Source organism: Natator depressus, chromosome 2 (assembly GCF_965152275.1).
Source record: "Natator depressus isolate rNatDep1 chromosome 2, rNatDep2.hap1, whole genome shotgun sequence".
Lineage (NCBI taxonomy): Eukaryota > Metazoa > Chordata > Testudines > Cheloniidae > Natator > Natator depressus.
Window position 1 is genome coordinate 6,414,859 of NC_134235.1, and position 14,061 is coordinate 6,428,919.

Here is a 14,061-nt window from a genome sequence, read left to right on the forward strand (position 1 = left end):
TTCACACCTCATCAAGGCATGTATGGGATAAACCCAGCACAGCCTCACAGTAACAAAAGACACTGGCCTAGGCAGCAACAAAAGAATCTGTTAGACTCTCCAGGGAGTCACCCCCCTTCCTTTGGTCAGCTTGGAACTGTGATGAGGTAATGTTCACCTGACCCTGAAGAGGGTGGGAGGCAAAGTCAAGAGGGAAGAAAGGACATGAAAAAAGGGAGAGACATGTGCCATGCTCTTTCTTTCTCTTCCACCTCCATCTACAGAGATTATCACCAAGCGACTGAAGCGCTGATCAAAGGGGAGAGCCTGGCTGAAGGGCAACCAGGCAGCCTGTAGTGAGAAGCATCTAAGTGTATAAAGGCACAGAAAGTGTTAAGATCAGCTGAGAATGTGTTTTGCTTTTATTTCATTTGGCCAAATCCAACTTGTTATGCTTTGACTTATAATCACTTAAAATCTATCTTTGTAGTTAATACATTCGTTTGTTTATTCTACCTGAAGCAGAGCATTTGGTTAGAAGCGTGTCAGAGCTCCCCTTGGGATAACAAGCCTGGTACATATCAATTTAATTGTTAAATTGACAAACTCATATACGCTTGCAGTGTCGAGTGGACATAACTGGACACTGGAAGACAGAGTGTCTGATTGTGTCTGGGACCGGAGATATTAGCTAGGGTCATTCGGTTGCACAATCCAAGGAGCAGCTTACAAGCCAGAGGCTGTGTGTGAACAGCCCAGGAGTGGGGGTTCTCACAGCACAGCGGGGTGAGGCTGGCTCCCAGAGTCAAGGATTGGAGTGACCTAGCAGATCACTGGTCCAGATAACACCAGAGGGGAACGTCACACCCCCCCCCAGACAGGAGATGCAGACAACTGCGTGTAAGAGATGGGGGCAGGGCTGGGGGCGGTACAGACAAGCTGTGTGATCTGGGGATGTAGGCATTCCAGACCTTTGAGGAACCGACCAACCACAGGGTTGGCGAACACGGAGCATCCAGACACTCCCGGGTGAAAGGCCAAGATAGTAGCGAGGTGTACCCTTATGGAGGACGCTGCCAGGCCATGCTGTTTCAGGTGCAGAAGGTACTCTAAAATGAGAGGTACAGGTGCCTCGAGAGGGGGTGTATGACGCTGGTCACACAACAAGTAAACCTTTTCCACTTTGCCAGATATGTGGCTCTAGTGGAGGGCTTCCTGCTGCTGGGTAGGACCTCCCTTACTTGTTCTGAGCACAGAAGCTCCATTGGGCTCAACCATGAAGCTTCCAAGCTGTGAGGGACTGCAGGTCGGGGTGATGAAGACGACCATGGTCCTGAGTGATTAGGTCGGGCAGGAGAGGCAATGTGACCGGGGCATCCACTGACAGTTCCAGGAGTCCGATCAGAAGCTATGGAAACATGGAGAGCTTGCAAAGCAAGATGCCACAGTTCCAATGACCGTCACTGGTGGTAAGAAGGAACTGAGGCGGTGCCGGGTCAGCAGGGTCATATATTGAGAACCATGAAGGCGCCACTCCAGGGGGCTCCACAGCCAACCCGACGGGTGCTGCTAGGGGAAGCTTTCCGATGACTGTGCACATGGCTCACGCATACCTAATTGGAATCAATATGAGCAATCACTCGAAGAAGAACCTAATTTCAACTCACTTTGCATAGCTGTTAACAGTGACACAAGGTGCAAAGCAATAGAGACTTGGGCCCTATTTAGAGAAGTCCCACATCTATTGTATTTATGAGGCTTTATTTCAATTCTTCTACTATTTATGTATTTGGGAAGTTTTAATAGACTTACAAATCCTTGCCATGTCTTTGAAGATGGTAGGACGAGGTGCAATGGCTGAAAGTTAAGGAAGGAAAAGATCTAGCTAAAGACTAGGATGATGCTCTTAATGGTAACAGCAACTGGACAGTGGCTTTGATTCCTAGGAGACATGGTTGAGGCAACATATGGCAAGATATTTAGGGAGAACACAGGACATTGTCCCACAGAGGGTAGGTGCTAGAGGTGGTTAAACTGGTTGAGCAAAGCAAACTCTTTGACCCTTACTGTCTATAGGTGAAATTCCGCAATCCTAAACTACATTGGGAAGCCAGTGGGAGTTTTGCCTGTGAAAGAATAGCAGGATTGATCCCTGCAACTCTCTGCTGGCCACCAGTACGTGCCTAACCCTCATATGCCAGATGCCCTTGGTACAAGATGTGGAAGCGGGCTTTTAAAAATCAGACATGACCAGAGTTTACACTTTTTTTTATTAGAAATAAGACACATTCATTTGTGCTCTGAAAACTGTACAGAAAAAACTGACGAACACAGAAATAAGGGAGCTGAAAATGGGAGGGGCAGAGAAGGGTGAGGAGAAAACAGTATTAACCAGAGAAACTGAGCAGAAAAAGTAGAATATCAACAGTTATTAAACAAACATTTATCTCTGTAATTACATAACACTGTTAATGTCCTGCAGCTTGACTGGAATGAGAGGAGCAGGTGGGAAAGGTTAGGAAGAAGGAGGGAGGAGAGATTGGTTGGGTAGGGAAGGGAAAAAAAGAATTAAAACACAGTAGAAAGATATTTGTATGCTAAAATTCATTATGTGTAATTATAATAATTACGTATTATACAACCCGGCATTTATGGGAGGCCTTTGTGCTTTCCTGTTTCATAGAATAATCTAAAATCTGACAATTACATCACAGTTTTTATAAGTAATTTTTTTTTTTACTATTTGGATTTTCTAATTTTTTAAAATTTCATTTTATTTTTAATATTATACAGCTAATGACAAGATAAATGCCATTATACTTTAAAAAAACTAAACCGTGTGGCCTGAAATTAAATTTAAAAAATGCTTGCATATCAAGCAACCGCTGTCGGCGGGGGGAGCACAATTTGATGTCATTGATTGTTTTAAATTCTGTTCCCGTCTTTAGCTTTTTCCTAAAAAAAGAAACACACACACAAACACACATAAATCAAACCCTGATCTAGATTAGCTGCTGTTTTGGCTCAATGTGATGTTTCACAATTAGGTGCTTAGCGCTGGTGGAAATTGATCAAAAGTGAGATGTCCATTTTTGGTGAAACAAACATTGTGGGAAAAGAACTGGTGAAAATTATGTTATGTGAGGACTTCCGATTAAAGTCTTTTATAAAAATAACAACATCAACATTTGATCATGGAAAAATGCGGATAGAAATTATTTTGTTTAAAATGTTCAGATGAAAAAATTTGGACAACTTTCTGGGGGGACAAAAATGTTTTGTGCAAAAACCGTTGGACTTTTTTGTGTGTAAAAATGTTGATGAACTTTTTTCATGAAAAAATTGAGGAAAATTTTTCATGAAAATAACATTGATGCACAATTTTGAATGAAAAAATGTCCCCATTTTGTGTCCAGCTCTACCTATTTCCTTTCCTTCCACTAGTACTAGAAACCAGTTTCCCAGCTCTGTGAAGTAGTGAAGATAGGGTGGAGTGTAAGGAGAATAACCAGCCAGTGACTTGAATACAATAAAACAGAACATTCCAACCTACTGCACACAAGGGCCCGTGTGTTCCTCACCATCCCAATCTTTCCACAGGGGACTCCCACTCAGCGTTTGGAAAGTGACATCCTTGCCCCGCATGTGCATGGAACCAAGCTACAGAAAGATATTTGAAATGACAAGAGCCAAAGAAAGGAAAGGTCTTGGGTTTCAAGTTCTGTTTTTATTGAAGAAAAGAAAAGAAGAAGAAAAAATAGATTTTTTTTCCAAGTGTATGTTACTCATTTATCAGTTTGTCTCAATGTCCTATGGCAATAGTCTCCGTATACTGAATGTCTCCAGGTACATAAGCAGGTCACTGTGGCTTCCAGGGGAGGTGGCTGGAAATAGGTCGAGTCTCAAACCAAACCAAACAAAGAAAAGGGAAAGACAATGAGGCCATATGAACCTTTACACAAGGTTCGCGTTGAGTTTATCTCTGTTTTTAACAGTCAATGAAATGACCTACATTCTTTTTGTTGTTTTTTTAGTGTCTCTATCTGGAGACGAGATGAATGGGTATGTTGCTGACTTAAGAGAAGCTCTCTTCCCACTCTGTGCATCCCACTTTTCAGAGAGTTCAAGAAGTCCTCTGCAGAGGGATGGGGGGAAATACCCACCACGCCGCTCTTGCTAGCCATATGCTGCAACCACTATTTCCGGCGTCTCCCCCACAGCATCCTCTGAGCTGGCTTGTGTAGATCCATGGCTGAGAACCTAATTTTCCAGATTGGAGTGCAGTGGTCTTCTTGACCACAGGATGAAACAGCTTCGTAACTCCAGTTCCCTTTTTCTCCAAAGAGCTGGGCCGGGGGGAACAGAAATGAGCAGGATATGTCTCTCTCCCTCCCACTGCCATGCAATGGGACATCATAGACCAGCCAATGCTGAGCTTTCCCCTGCAGCCTTTGGCTAGCCAGCATCCTGGCTGGGTTCCCGCTGAATTAATCCCTGCTCCTTGTTCCCCCCAAGACAACCCCAATCCTCTTGGCCCTTCTGCCGCCATATTTGCTCCCAGTGTCCTTTCGTTGCTCCCAGTTCCAGAGCAGGAAGACTCAACATATCTGGCGATGGCTCCCCGTCATCCTCTCGCCACTAAAGTGTCGTGTTGATTTTGTTCCCCACCCGCCCCACCCACGCCCCCTCCTTTTACTTTTACAGGCTCATGTCCTCTTTGGGCCTACCCAGGGAAGATAGCTTTGTTCTGTACCTACTGCTACTAAGTTCTATAAAGTAATATTCCCCCTCTCTGCTGAGAACAGTACAAAAGTTACTTCTTTTTAGCAAAGGTTTCAAAAGAAACCAAACACTCTTCCGCACTCACTTTCGATTGAATTTAATCAGCTTTTAAAATTTTGTTTGTTTTGTTCGTTTTTCCAGAAAAAAAAAGTCCCTTTTTTCCTTTCTGCTCAGACCTCTGTCTGAAGGTCAATAATGTCTTGTCCCACCAGAGGTATGGTGGCACCTGTTTTCTCCCACTCTACAGTTTTTAGTTCTAAGGGAGATTGTGGTAAAGGTTCCATGTCCTTTTTAACCCATGATGGTGGTGAGTGGACCTTCCTGATTCCTTCCCAGGGTCTCTTGTTTGGTGTCTGCTGTTTTTCTTGCTACAAAGCAAAGGAAAGAAAGACAGAGAAAGAGGAAAAAAAGAAAGTTACTGCCAGTCCTGCAAACACTACCCTTGATCCGCTAGATTTCTTCTTGTCTTTTTGTTTTAAAGATACGGCTAGGCGACAATTTTCTATCACAATTCTTTCTTGAAAGAAAATTAGTTTTTCAAATAAACAAGGGGGTTTTTTGGTGAAAAATGGCTGCTTGCCAGGAAAATTTCAGTTTTTCCATGAAATACTGAACACCAAAATATTTCAGGTTTCAGATGAATATTTTCAGTATTTGAATTTCACCAAAAAAAAAATCAAACATTTCCATGGAACATTTAGAAGAAAATTATTTAGTTTTATTTTCCATAGAAATTTTTGCATAAAAATCATTTTTTCACCAGCTGTATTTAAAGGGGCACAGTCCATCTCTATATATCTATAACTATATCCACACCCAATAAACATCTCATAAATGTAATTGCTTTTTTTACTGACGATACCTGTGATGATTAAAGGCTCAATTCTGCAAAACTGAAATCAATAGCAGTTTTTCCACTGACTCCAAATGACACTTTTGGGACTTGATCCACCACTATGTTAGTGCAACTTTATGCCAGTGTGTCACCATTGCAATCAACCCACGAATGGCATTCTGAAGTTTCTACAAACATATTGTAGAATGCTCTAGTATATTTTATAGGGGTTGCCAGGGGTTTCATAATCTGTGGCGTGTTCTCATGATCATGTGTGAATGGAAACACATGCATGGATAATATTTTCAATTGGCGTTCCATGGAGCTTCCCCCTTTTTCGCTTTTTAACAGAGATGCTTTTCACCCTTTATCAGCCCTAAAAAGCACCCAAACATTAGAATAAAATGGGTTCTCCCAGACACAATAGCACCATGAAGTTCTCTGCAAACCACCTGCCATGGAAAAGGGTTTGGTCTGGAAGAGATGTGGACAGAAAGGAAAGATGATTCAGGTCATGAGGAGGAAGAAAAATAGGGGAGAAGGCAAGAAGATGTACATGCAGGTCACATGCACCCAGATCCACTCTATAGTCCTTGTGCCGTTATGCAGAGGTATTGACTGGAAGAATCATATCCACACACTGAACTGTGGTGTTTCAGTGTACTTCCTGTGCGTGACATTGTGGGGAGAGCCACAAATCAAAAACTTAGAGCTCTGTCTGCCTATCTAATATAGCCACCTGCCATGGGTTCTACTCCTCACTCTGTCATGGTTGTCAAGACACTTTAGAATTTAAGATTGGAAGGGACCTCCTGGGGAAGTGAGTCCAGTCCCCTGCTATTGCAGGCAGCCCTGTCATATAGCCCCCCCCTTCACTAACCTAGCAAGCTGGATCTTCCAACTAGTTAGGTTTCTTGCTCCTATTGGGAGGCTGTTCTAGAATCTCACCCCTCCAGTGGTTAGAATCCTTCTTCTAATTTCCAGACAAAATTTACAATTGGACAGATCATCCCCATTTATTCTTGTGCTGACAATGTCCTGTAGCTTAAATAGCTCTTCTCCCTCATATTTACAGGGAGCAATCAGATCCTCTCTCAGCCTTTGTTTTGCTAGACTAAAGAAGCCAAGCTCCTCCACAAACTAGGCTCTCCATACCCCGATCATCCTTGCAGCCCTTCTCTGCATGTATGTGGCTCAGGGCATGTCTACATTTACCTCCGGAGTGATTGGTCCAGCGGGGGTTGATTTATCGCATCTAGTGAAGACGCGATAAATCGACCACCGAGCGCTCTCCCGTCGACTCTGGTGCTCCACCGGAGCGAGAAGCGCAGCCGGAGTCAACGGGGGCGCGTCAGCAGTCGACCTACCGCAGTGAAGACACCGCGGTGAGTAGATCTAAGTACATCGACTTCAGCTACGTTATTCACGTAGCTGAAGTTGCGTAACTTAGATCGATTCCCACCCTACTCCCGCCAGTGTAGACCAGGCCTCAGTGGCCAGCTGATAGGCCCCGTGTCAGTGCATAAACACCAGTCCAAAGACAAGATCTCACAATATGGTGTAGTACCACAAGCCACTGATTTCAGGGCAAACCCAGTCCACATCTCGGATACTTCACAGAACGGGGCACAGATGGTGGGATAAGTATACGTCACTGTAGTAAGTAACTCCCCTCCCTTCTTGCAATGGAAAGACCTCCTTTGATCTGGGTATTATTTAAGGCCACCTTCAGCAGCAGGACCCTGTTATTTTAAACCTGCCCTTCCACACAAGCTCAAGAGCTTTGCCAATGCACCTCAGTCCTGACCTTTAGCACCCCCCAGTACTCTAGGCCTGGCCCCCAACAACTCAGTTCTGCTAATATACTTTAAGCTTGACTTGAAACGGTCCCAGCCATTCCTGTGCTGGGTGTCTTCTGAGCACCGAAACCTGAACAAGCCACTCAGTGTGAACTCGCCACTCTAGGGACATGAACAATTGGGAACTACCCTGAGACCCAGCCAAGTCATCTGAACGGGTGATGCAAGCCAGCATTTAAAGTGTGGTTTTCAGAGGCCAGGGAGAGGAGCAGCCGGGGGAAGCTTGCCTTTGCTGTCCTGTTTGTGTGGCCAGACAGAGGTAGCCAGCCCGCATGCATGTCAGCGCCGCCCCAGATCACATGAAAACCATTAAAATACACTAAATATAAGGAGCACGGCTCCTGTCGCTGACGCAGCTGCCTTTGAGGTGGGCCACGCTGCACACCAGTTTAATATGCACAGTGCAGAAGAATATCGTATCCAACTGGATCTTCAAGATGAATTTAGTAGGCTGAAGAGACTTAACTGAGTTGACTAGTGGCCCAGATGCGGGGGCTTAAACATCCCTTGCTCTTTGCAAAAAGACTAATGGGGATCAGTGGTTAGTTCCAGTGTCCTTTTTCTTCTTACCTCCCCATGGAAATGATTAAAATTCGGTCTCTGTGTCCCTGGGACACCTTGAGCTGCTTATATAAGATGGCCACTGCTACTTATTGTCATAGTGTCTTAGCAGAGTTTCTGGGCAGGAGGAAAGACCCACCAATCCATAGCAAAGCAAAACCTGAGGACAGAATTGTGTGATCCCACTGCAAACTGCTCTGGCGCTGGCCCCAGGTCTAAGGCCTCAGGGAGAGCCAGGAAGATGGGTAAAGAGAAACAGAAAGTGCCAATAATTCAAAAAGATGGAATCATTTCCTTGGCCTGACACATTCCATGGGCTTGTTGCTCTGAGGAAATAAAATTGTGTATCCCTCTCCCGGCTGGGAGGGTTGAAATCAAATCAGAGCTGAATGTTTCAACTTTAGAGAAACAAAATGGGCCAATGGACCCAAAACAGGGTTTTTTCCAGATTTTTTTTTTCATCAAACAATTTTAAAAGTTGGGTGTTTGTCCCAACTTGGGATGAAATATTTTTCAACAGCTCAAAAAGTTTCATGGGACGGAAAATCCATTTTCCAACCAGCTCGACTGCTGCTTCCTCTTCACCGGCCTGTAATGCAACCCACCAGGCTCACGGCAGCCCAGAGCCCAGGGCTGGTGGGACTGTGCGCAAGCAAAGAAAGGTAGGCAGCGTTGATGCACTTGGCCCATCATACAGGCTCATCATTAAGGAAGGAAAGGGAGTCTAGAATACCAAGCAGCAAACCCTGATGTGCCAGCACCAGGAGGCACACCAGCAATTGGGAGCCAGGACTCTACTGGCGCAATGGGAAGCCTCTCCTCATTGGTTTGGTTAGTATTTCATCTACCTGCATAGCTTGGTGATGCCACACCTGTACACAGCAAGCTGTCTGGTTTTCACTATGTTGCACAACTGTGTTTGACTGAAGCACTAACAGCGCAAGGCCCAAATTTTCCAGCGTGCCCGCTGATTTCGGGGGCTTCAGTTTCATGGGTACCCAAACTCAGACACCCTGGGCCTGATTTTAAGTGCTGAGCACTTGCAGGCCCCCCTTGGCTTCAACTGAAAATATTTGGATCCAGGTTACATGCCCCAAAGTTACAGAGGAAGCCAATGGCTCAGCCAGAATTAGTACCCAGAATCCTCCAGGCTACTGCACCTTTGCTCCACCTGCTCGATAACTCAGCTTCTTCTCTTTAAAAAGGCACCTGCTGTATAATAGGTTGGGGGAGAATGGGCAGGGGGTGCACCCCAAACTTCTGAAAACCATGTAAGGTGCATGATAAGGTCTGTCGCTGATGACAGTCCAGGGATGCTATATGGGCAGCAAGGTAGCTGATGGAAGGTAGACAGGATGGTGGGTAGCAGATGAGCTACGTGGGGTGCGGGATTGCTGATGGATGGTCTATGGGACATTGGACAGCTTAGAGATGTTTTATGCCTGAATTAATTAAGGTTGTCTGCAGTTTTCATAACAGAATTTATTGTAGCAATTATTACACTTTATGTAGCGTTCCCTGTAAAAGACACTCTAATTTCCCTTTTAACCGTTGCTAATTATCGTTTCATCAAAGCCTTTAAAAAGTGCAGAGAGCATTAAATGTGAAGTGGAGCAGGGACGTCGTGCCTGGGAGTGGGGGGCCCCTGCTGAAGGACTCACAATGATTAGAACTGGGTTCCTAGGAGCAGATTCTCTATTTTCCAAATTCGACGCAGAGATTGGCCTTGTAGCCCTGAATGCTCAGCCCACAACCGCGCTCTCTGTTCTGGCTGAATTTTCCCACTCTGAAGCAATGTCTCCAGCTACCAAGCCAGCTAACAGAAAGACAGGTAGCCAGCAAATGAGTGAATTAGCTCTGATGTGCACTGGGATATGCCAGGCGGACACATGGCCCAGACTACTAATTACCTACAACAGTATGTTCTTTGGGAAGGTCTGAAAAGCCTTTTGAAAGCTCCGGCTGGCAGTGGGGAGAAGGGAGAGAGGGGAGTTTCTCCAGAAGAGCCTTTGATGAGCCTCGGAACCATATGGTACATTTCTGATGGTGCAAACCTCCAGCTGAGAGGCACATTTCTAGCAGAGGATATAGAGACACAAAGCAGAGCTCCTCAACCTTGTCCATAAGAGGATTTCCACATCCAGACCCTTGCCCCTTGCAGCCTGGAGGTGTGACTTACAATCCTTTCTTCCTTCCACTCTGGAATACATCAATGAAAGCACCAGTGAAATTGATACAGTCTCCTGGTGATTGAGCAGGAGGAACTGGTTGCAAAGTGGCTGGATCAAGCCATGTCTGGAGAAGACCACAAGAGGCCAGGGCATAGCCATCTCAGGAACAGCTGAAATTTTTCAGATGAATTATTCACTTGTCATAATACACAGATTCAGGTTAACCAAAACCACTTGTGAATTTGGGTCGAATTCAGTGAATAGTTTTGGCCAAAAAGAGAGAAAATTAACACAAAACATTGTGTTTCAACACTTTCTAAGCTACATGTTTCAACTTTTGGTTTCATGATGATGTTCCATTTCAAAATTTTGCTAGATTATTTACAAAAGCAATCAAACAAAAAAGGATATCCCCACCCCACCCCAAAAAATAAGCAAAATGAAAAATAAATACGTAAAAAATCATTTCAGGTTTAACAAAACTTCAGTCAATCTGAAACAAATTCTTTCCCGCCCTCCCAGTTTTTCTGGTTTGGCCACTGAACCAAAAAAAAATCAATTATTCACTCAGCTCTACTTAAGAACACGCTCTGTCAGGGACCTGCTGGGGATCAAGGCTAGAGCTGGACAAAGCTTTTATGGCTGGTTTCAGAATTTATTTCTGTGATGGGGTGCCTGCCCCACACTGGGCTCTAAGGGGTTAAAAGAGCCCTAGGGAGACTGCGCAGGAGGCAGCCAATCAGAGAAGGGCTCAGAGGAACAGCCAGTCAGGGCCTGGCAGGCCCATATAAGAAGAGCTGCAGGGCAGAGCAGCTCCAGTTGTTTCCTGGAGCTCAAGGAGGGATGACCAGCTGCCTTGGAGGAGGAGGAGGAGGAGGAGGAGGAGGAGGAGGAGGAGGAGGGAAAAAAAAAAAAAAAAAAAAAAAAAAAAGCTAGCACCTTGGAATGAGCAGTGCTGGGCAGGATCAGGTGAGTGAGAGTGAGCTCCTGCTAAGACTGGCATACTGAAGCCCTGAGATAAGGTCAGAGAAGGTGCTGGGTCTGCGGGGAAGCAGCCCAGGGAAAGGTATGGAGAGGCTGAAGGGGGTGCAGCGCATGGCTGCCATCAACAGGGTCCCTGGGCTGGGATCTGGAGTAGTGGGGCAGGCCCAGGTCCCCCCTTCACTCCCACTCACCACTGAGAAAGTGGCTGGACCGTCTGACTACAGTACATTCCCCCGGAAGGGGGGAGCACAGAGTGTGGCGCAGCTAGAGGGCTGTGTCCTGAAAAGGATGCCGTGGTCCTTAGAAGACACGGGCCAGGAGCAGATGTGATGGTGGTGAGACATTACCAGAAGAGGGCGCATTGGCTAGCAGAGCTAATCCCCGGGACAGCCAGCAGGAGGCGCTGCAGTGGTGAGTCACATCCCGTCACATTTACAAACATAAAACTTGACCTAGGCTTGCTGAAAGTTCACAAGCAGTTCATATATGTCTCCAAGAGCCAGACCAGGCTTCAGAATGAGTAGGGCTGGGTTTTGAGGTGAGCTTGGGGTTGGATATTGGGATGAGCGAATGGCCAGAATTTGAGGCAAGAGGAGGCCAGGTTTTGGGATGAGCCTGGGACTGAATTCTGGGCTGTCTGGGGCCTCTAAATGTATATCTACACCAGTGTTTTGGAGCCTGCAGAAGCGAGCCTCCCAGTCTGGGTTGACAGACGCAGGCTACTAGTGAAGCTCTGGCTAGCGTTCTTAAAAATAGCTTTTTAGACCATGCGTTGAAGTTTTGCTTGGGTTGGGCCAGGCTTCATAGCCTGAGCTCCAGGCCGAACTCCACTTCAAAGCACTGTCTACACAGCTATTTTTAGAGCGCTAGCGCGAGTCCTGCTAGCTCCAGTCTGTCGATCCAGGCTCAGAGGCTCGTTTCTGCAGGCTCCGAAACACTGTGTAGATGTACCCTCAGTGACCTTCAGCCCATTTCTGGTTCTGGCAGGAAACCTGGACGGCTTAGACTTAATGATGGGCTGGCCCTTTCGACTTTGTTCAAATCCCAAACTCCAACCAAGGCCCCGGGGGGCTCACACCCATGGGAGCTAAAATAAAAGGTGTGGAAGAACCCCTTGCACAGGGAATCCACGGAATTTGACACAGCTCCTTTTGGAATCTAATTTGCTGGTCTCAACACAAGTAAAGAACGAGCTGCAAAACTAGACACTGAGAGCGTGCAAGAGAGGACTTTTGTGCGACTCAAAACTCTCCCAATGGTGCTGGATCAAAGAACGCCCAAGGAGAGGAACTTCAGGAGAATCACTTTCATCGCTTTCAAAGCAGGCCCTGAGCACAGTAGAAACAAAGGAGACCCTTACCTTGAAGCCTGCAAAGGCTCATCTTTCATACTATGCCCTTGCAGAGTGTGTTGGCTTCCGACAACACCCAATAAAAGCCCTAGAACCGCTGACTAATTGACTAGGAGGAGCAGCTTACAAAGTGGCTCTACATGGCTCTCTACCATCCCTGCTTTAACGTTCTCAGCTCTTGGCTGGAGAGAGACAGAGCTTGGGGGACGGGATGTTGTGTATCTGGCCCACAGTCTGTAATCGGCAGGCACTGATTAGCATTTGACTAGAGAAATGCGTTAACAGCAAGGTTTCCAGCGGCTTAACTTTTTTTTTTTTTCTTTTTAGCAGACAGGATCTGGGCAACAATTTGTATCAGCCAAAGAATGACCCAATGGGAGGGACACAGTGACGCTGGCTATTCAGTAGGTGAAACTCAATCTTCTCAGCCAGTAATAAACCAACCCCCCAGCATGGTACAGCCAGAGCAGCCCAAAGTGATCTTAAATTGCCCTAGAGGGACACTGTAGGATCCCCTTGGCTGGGAGTGAAGGCAAGCTGGCTCAGTCTTAACCCAGATTGGAGGGGGAAGACTGAAGGAATTGGGGAAGGTGATATCAGCTGCCTCTGAGGGAATGTGCCCATTTTTTGCAAGCCGAAGGCCGGTTGGATGCCCATATGGCAGCAGTGGCCAAGAGTGCTTTTAATCATTTGTGTTTTCTCAGGAGGCTGCCGCCACTTCCTTTTGCTCGTAGGATGCGTGTTACACCTTCGCTCTGTGACCTGTCCTCTCTTGGTTGCAATCTATGAATCCTTAAATGAGTTGGGTCCTGGTTACGTTAGAGAAAACCCTTCCCCACTGCTACCATGACAGGCAGCATCCTCTCAGGGCCCTGAGCTAAAATTCTTCCCCGTTTACTCATGAGTGGATTGAAGGCAGATGCTTCTTGGAGATGAGATTAATAGATTTGAAGGCCAGAAGGGCCATTATGATCATCTAGTCTGACCTCCTGGATAACACAGGCCAGACAACCTCATTCAGGGATTCCTGCATCCAGCCCGATGACTTCTAGTTGAGCCACAGCAGATCTTTTAGCGAGATGTTCAATCTTGATTTGAAGACTCTAAGAAAGGGTGAATTTACCACATCCCTTGGCAAGCTCTCCCAAGAGTTAATTACTCTCTGTGTTAAAAGTCTGGATCCTTACTTCAACTTGAACTTTGCTAACTCCAAATTCCAGCCACGACGTCTTGTTATGTCTTTGTCTGCTAGATTTAAGAGCCCTTTAGTAGTATACTTTATCATCTCTTTGGCAGCGAAATTTACATCCCTGATTGGTTCATCAGAGCCCAGATGTGTAAGGCCCATTTATTTTAGCCGCAGTACTTGGGCTGAAGTGATGGCAAAGCCTTGCTTGAGATACAGATGGAGTTTGGAGAGCGTTGTCCTTATGTTTTGAAAATTAGTCCTACTGGGTTTTGAAGTTTTTATCATAAACTGCTGGACATGCGCCCACAGCACTGGCTGGGCAGGTTTTCATAAACTGAAATAAACAGATG

General features: G+C 45.9%; 1 protein-coding gene across 9 annotated transcripts in view; it reads right to left on the reverse strand.

Moving 5' to 3' along the window:
* Positions 1-2,287: 2,287 nt before the first annotated feature.
* ADGRB1 (adhesion G protein-coupled receptor B1) overlaps positions 2,288-14,061 on the reverse strand; it is a 370,873-nt gene continuing 359,099 nt past the window's right edge. For 8 of the 9 annotated variants that reach the window (XM_074943760.1, XM_074943759.1, XM_074943755.1 and 5 more), the window contains one exon: positions 2,289-5,129. In XM_074943760.1, coding sequence (XP_074799861.1) covers positions 4,932-5,129 — 198 coding nt within the window. In that variant the 3' untranslated portion in view covers positions 2,289-4,931. Of the gene's footprint in view, positions 5,130-14,061 lie in introns of all 9 variants that reach the window. The other variant, XM_074943756.1, reaches the window with a different exon arrangement.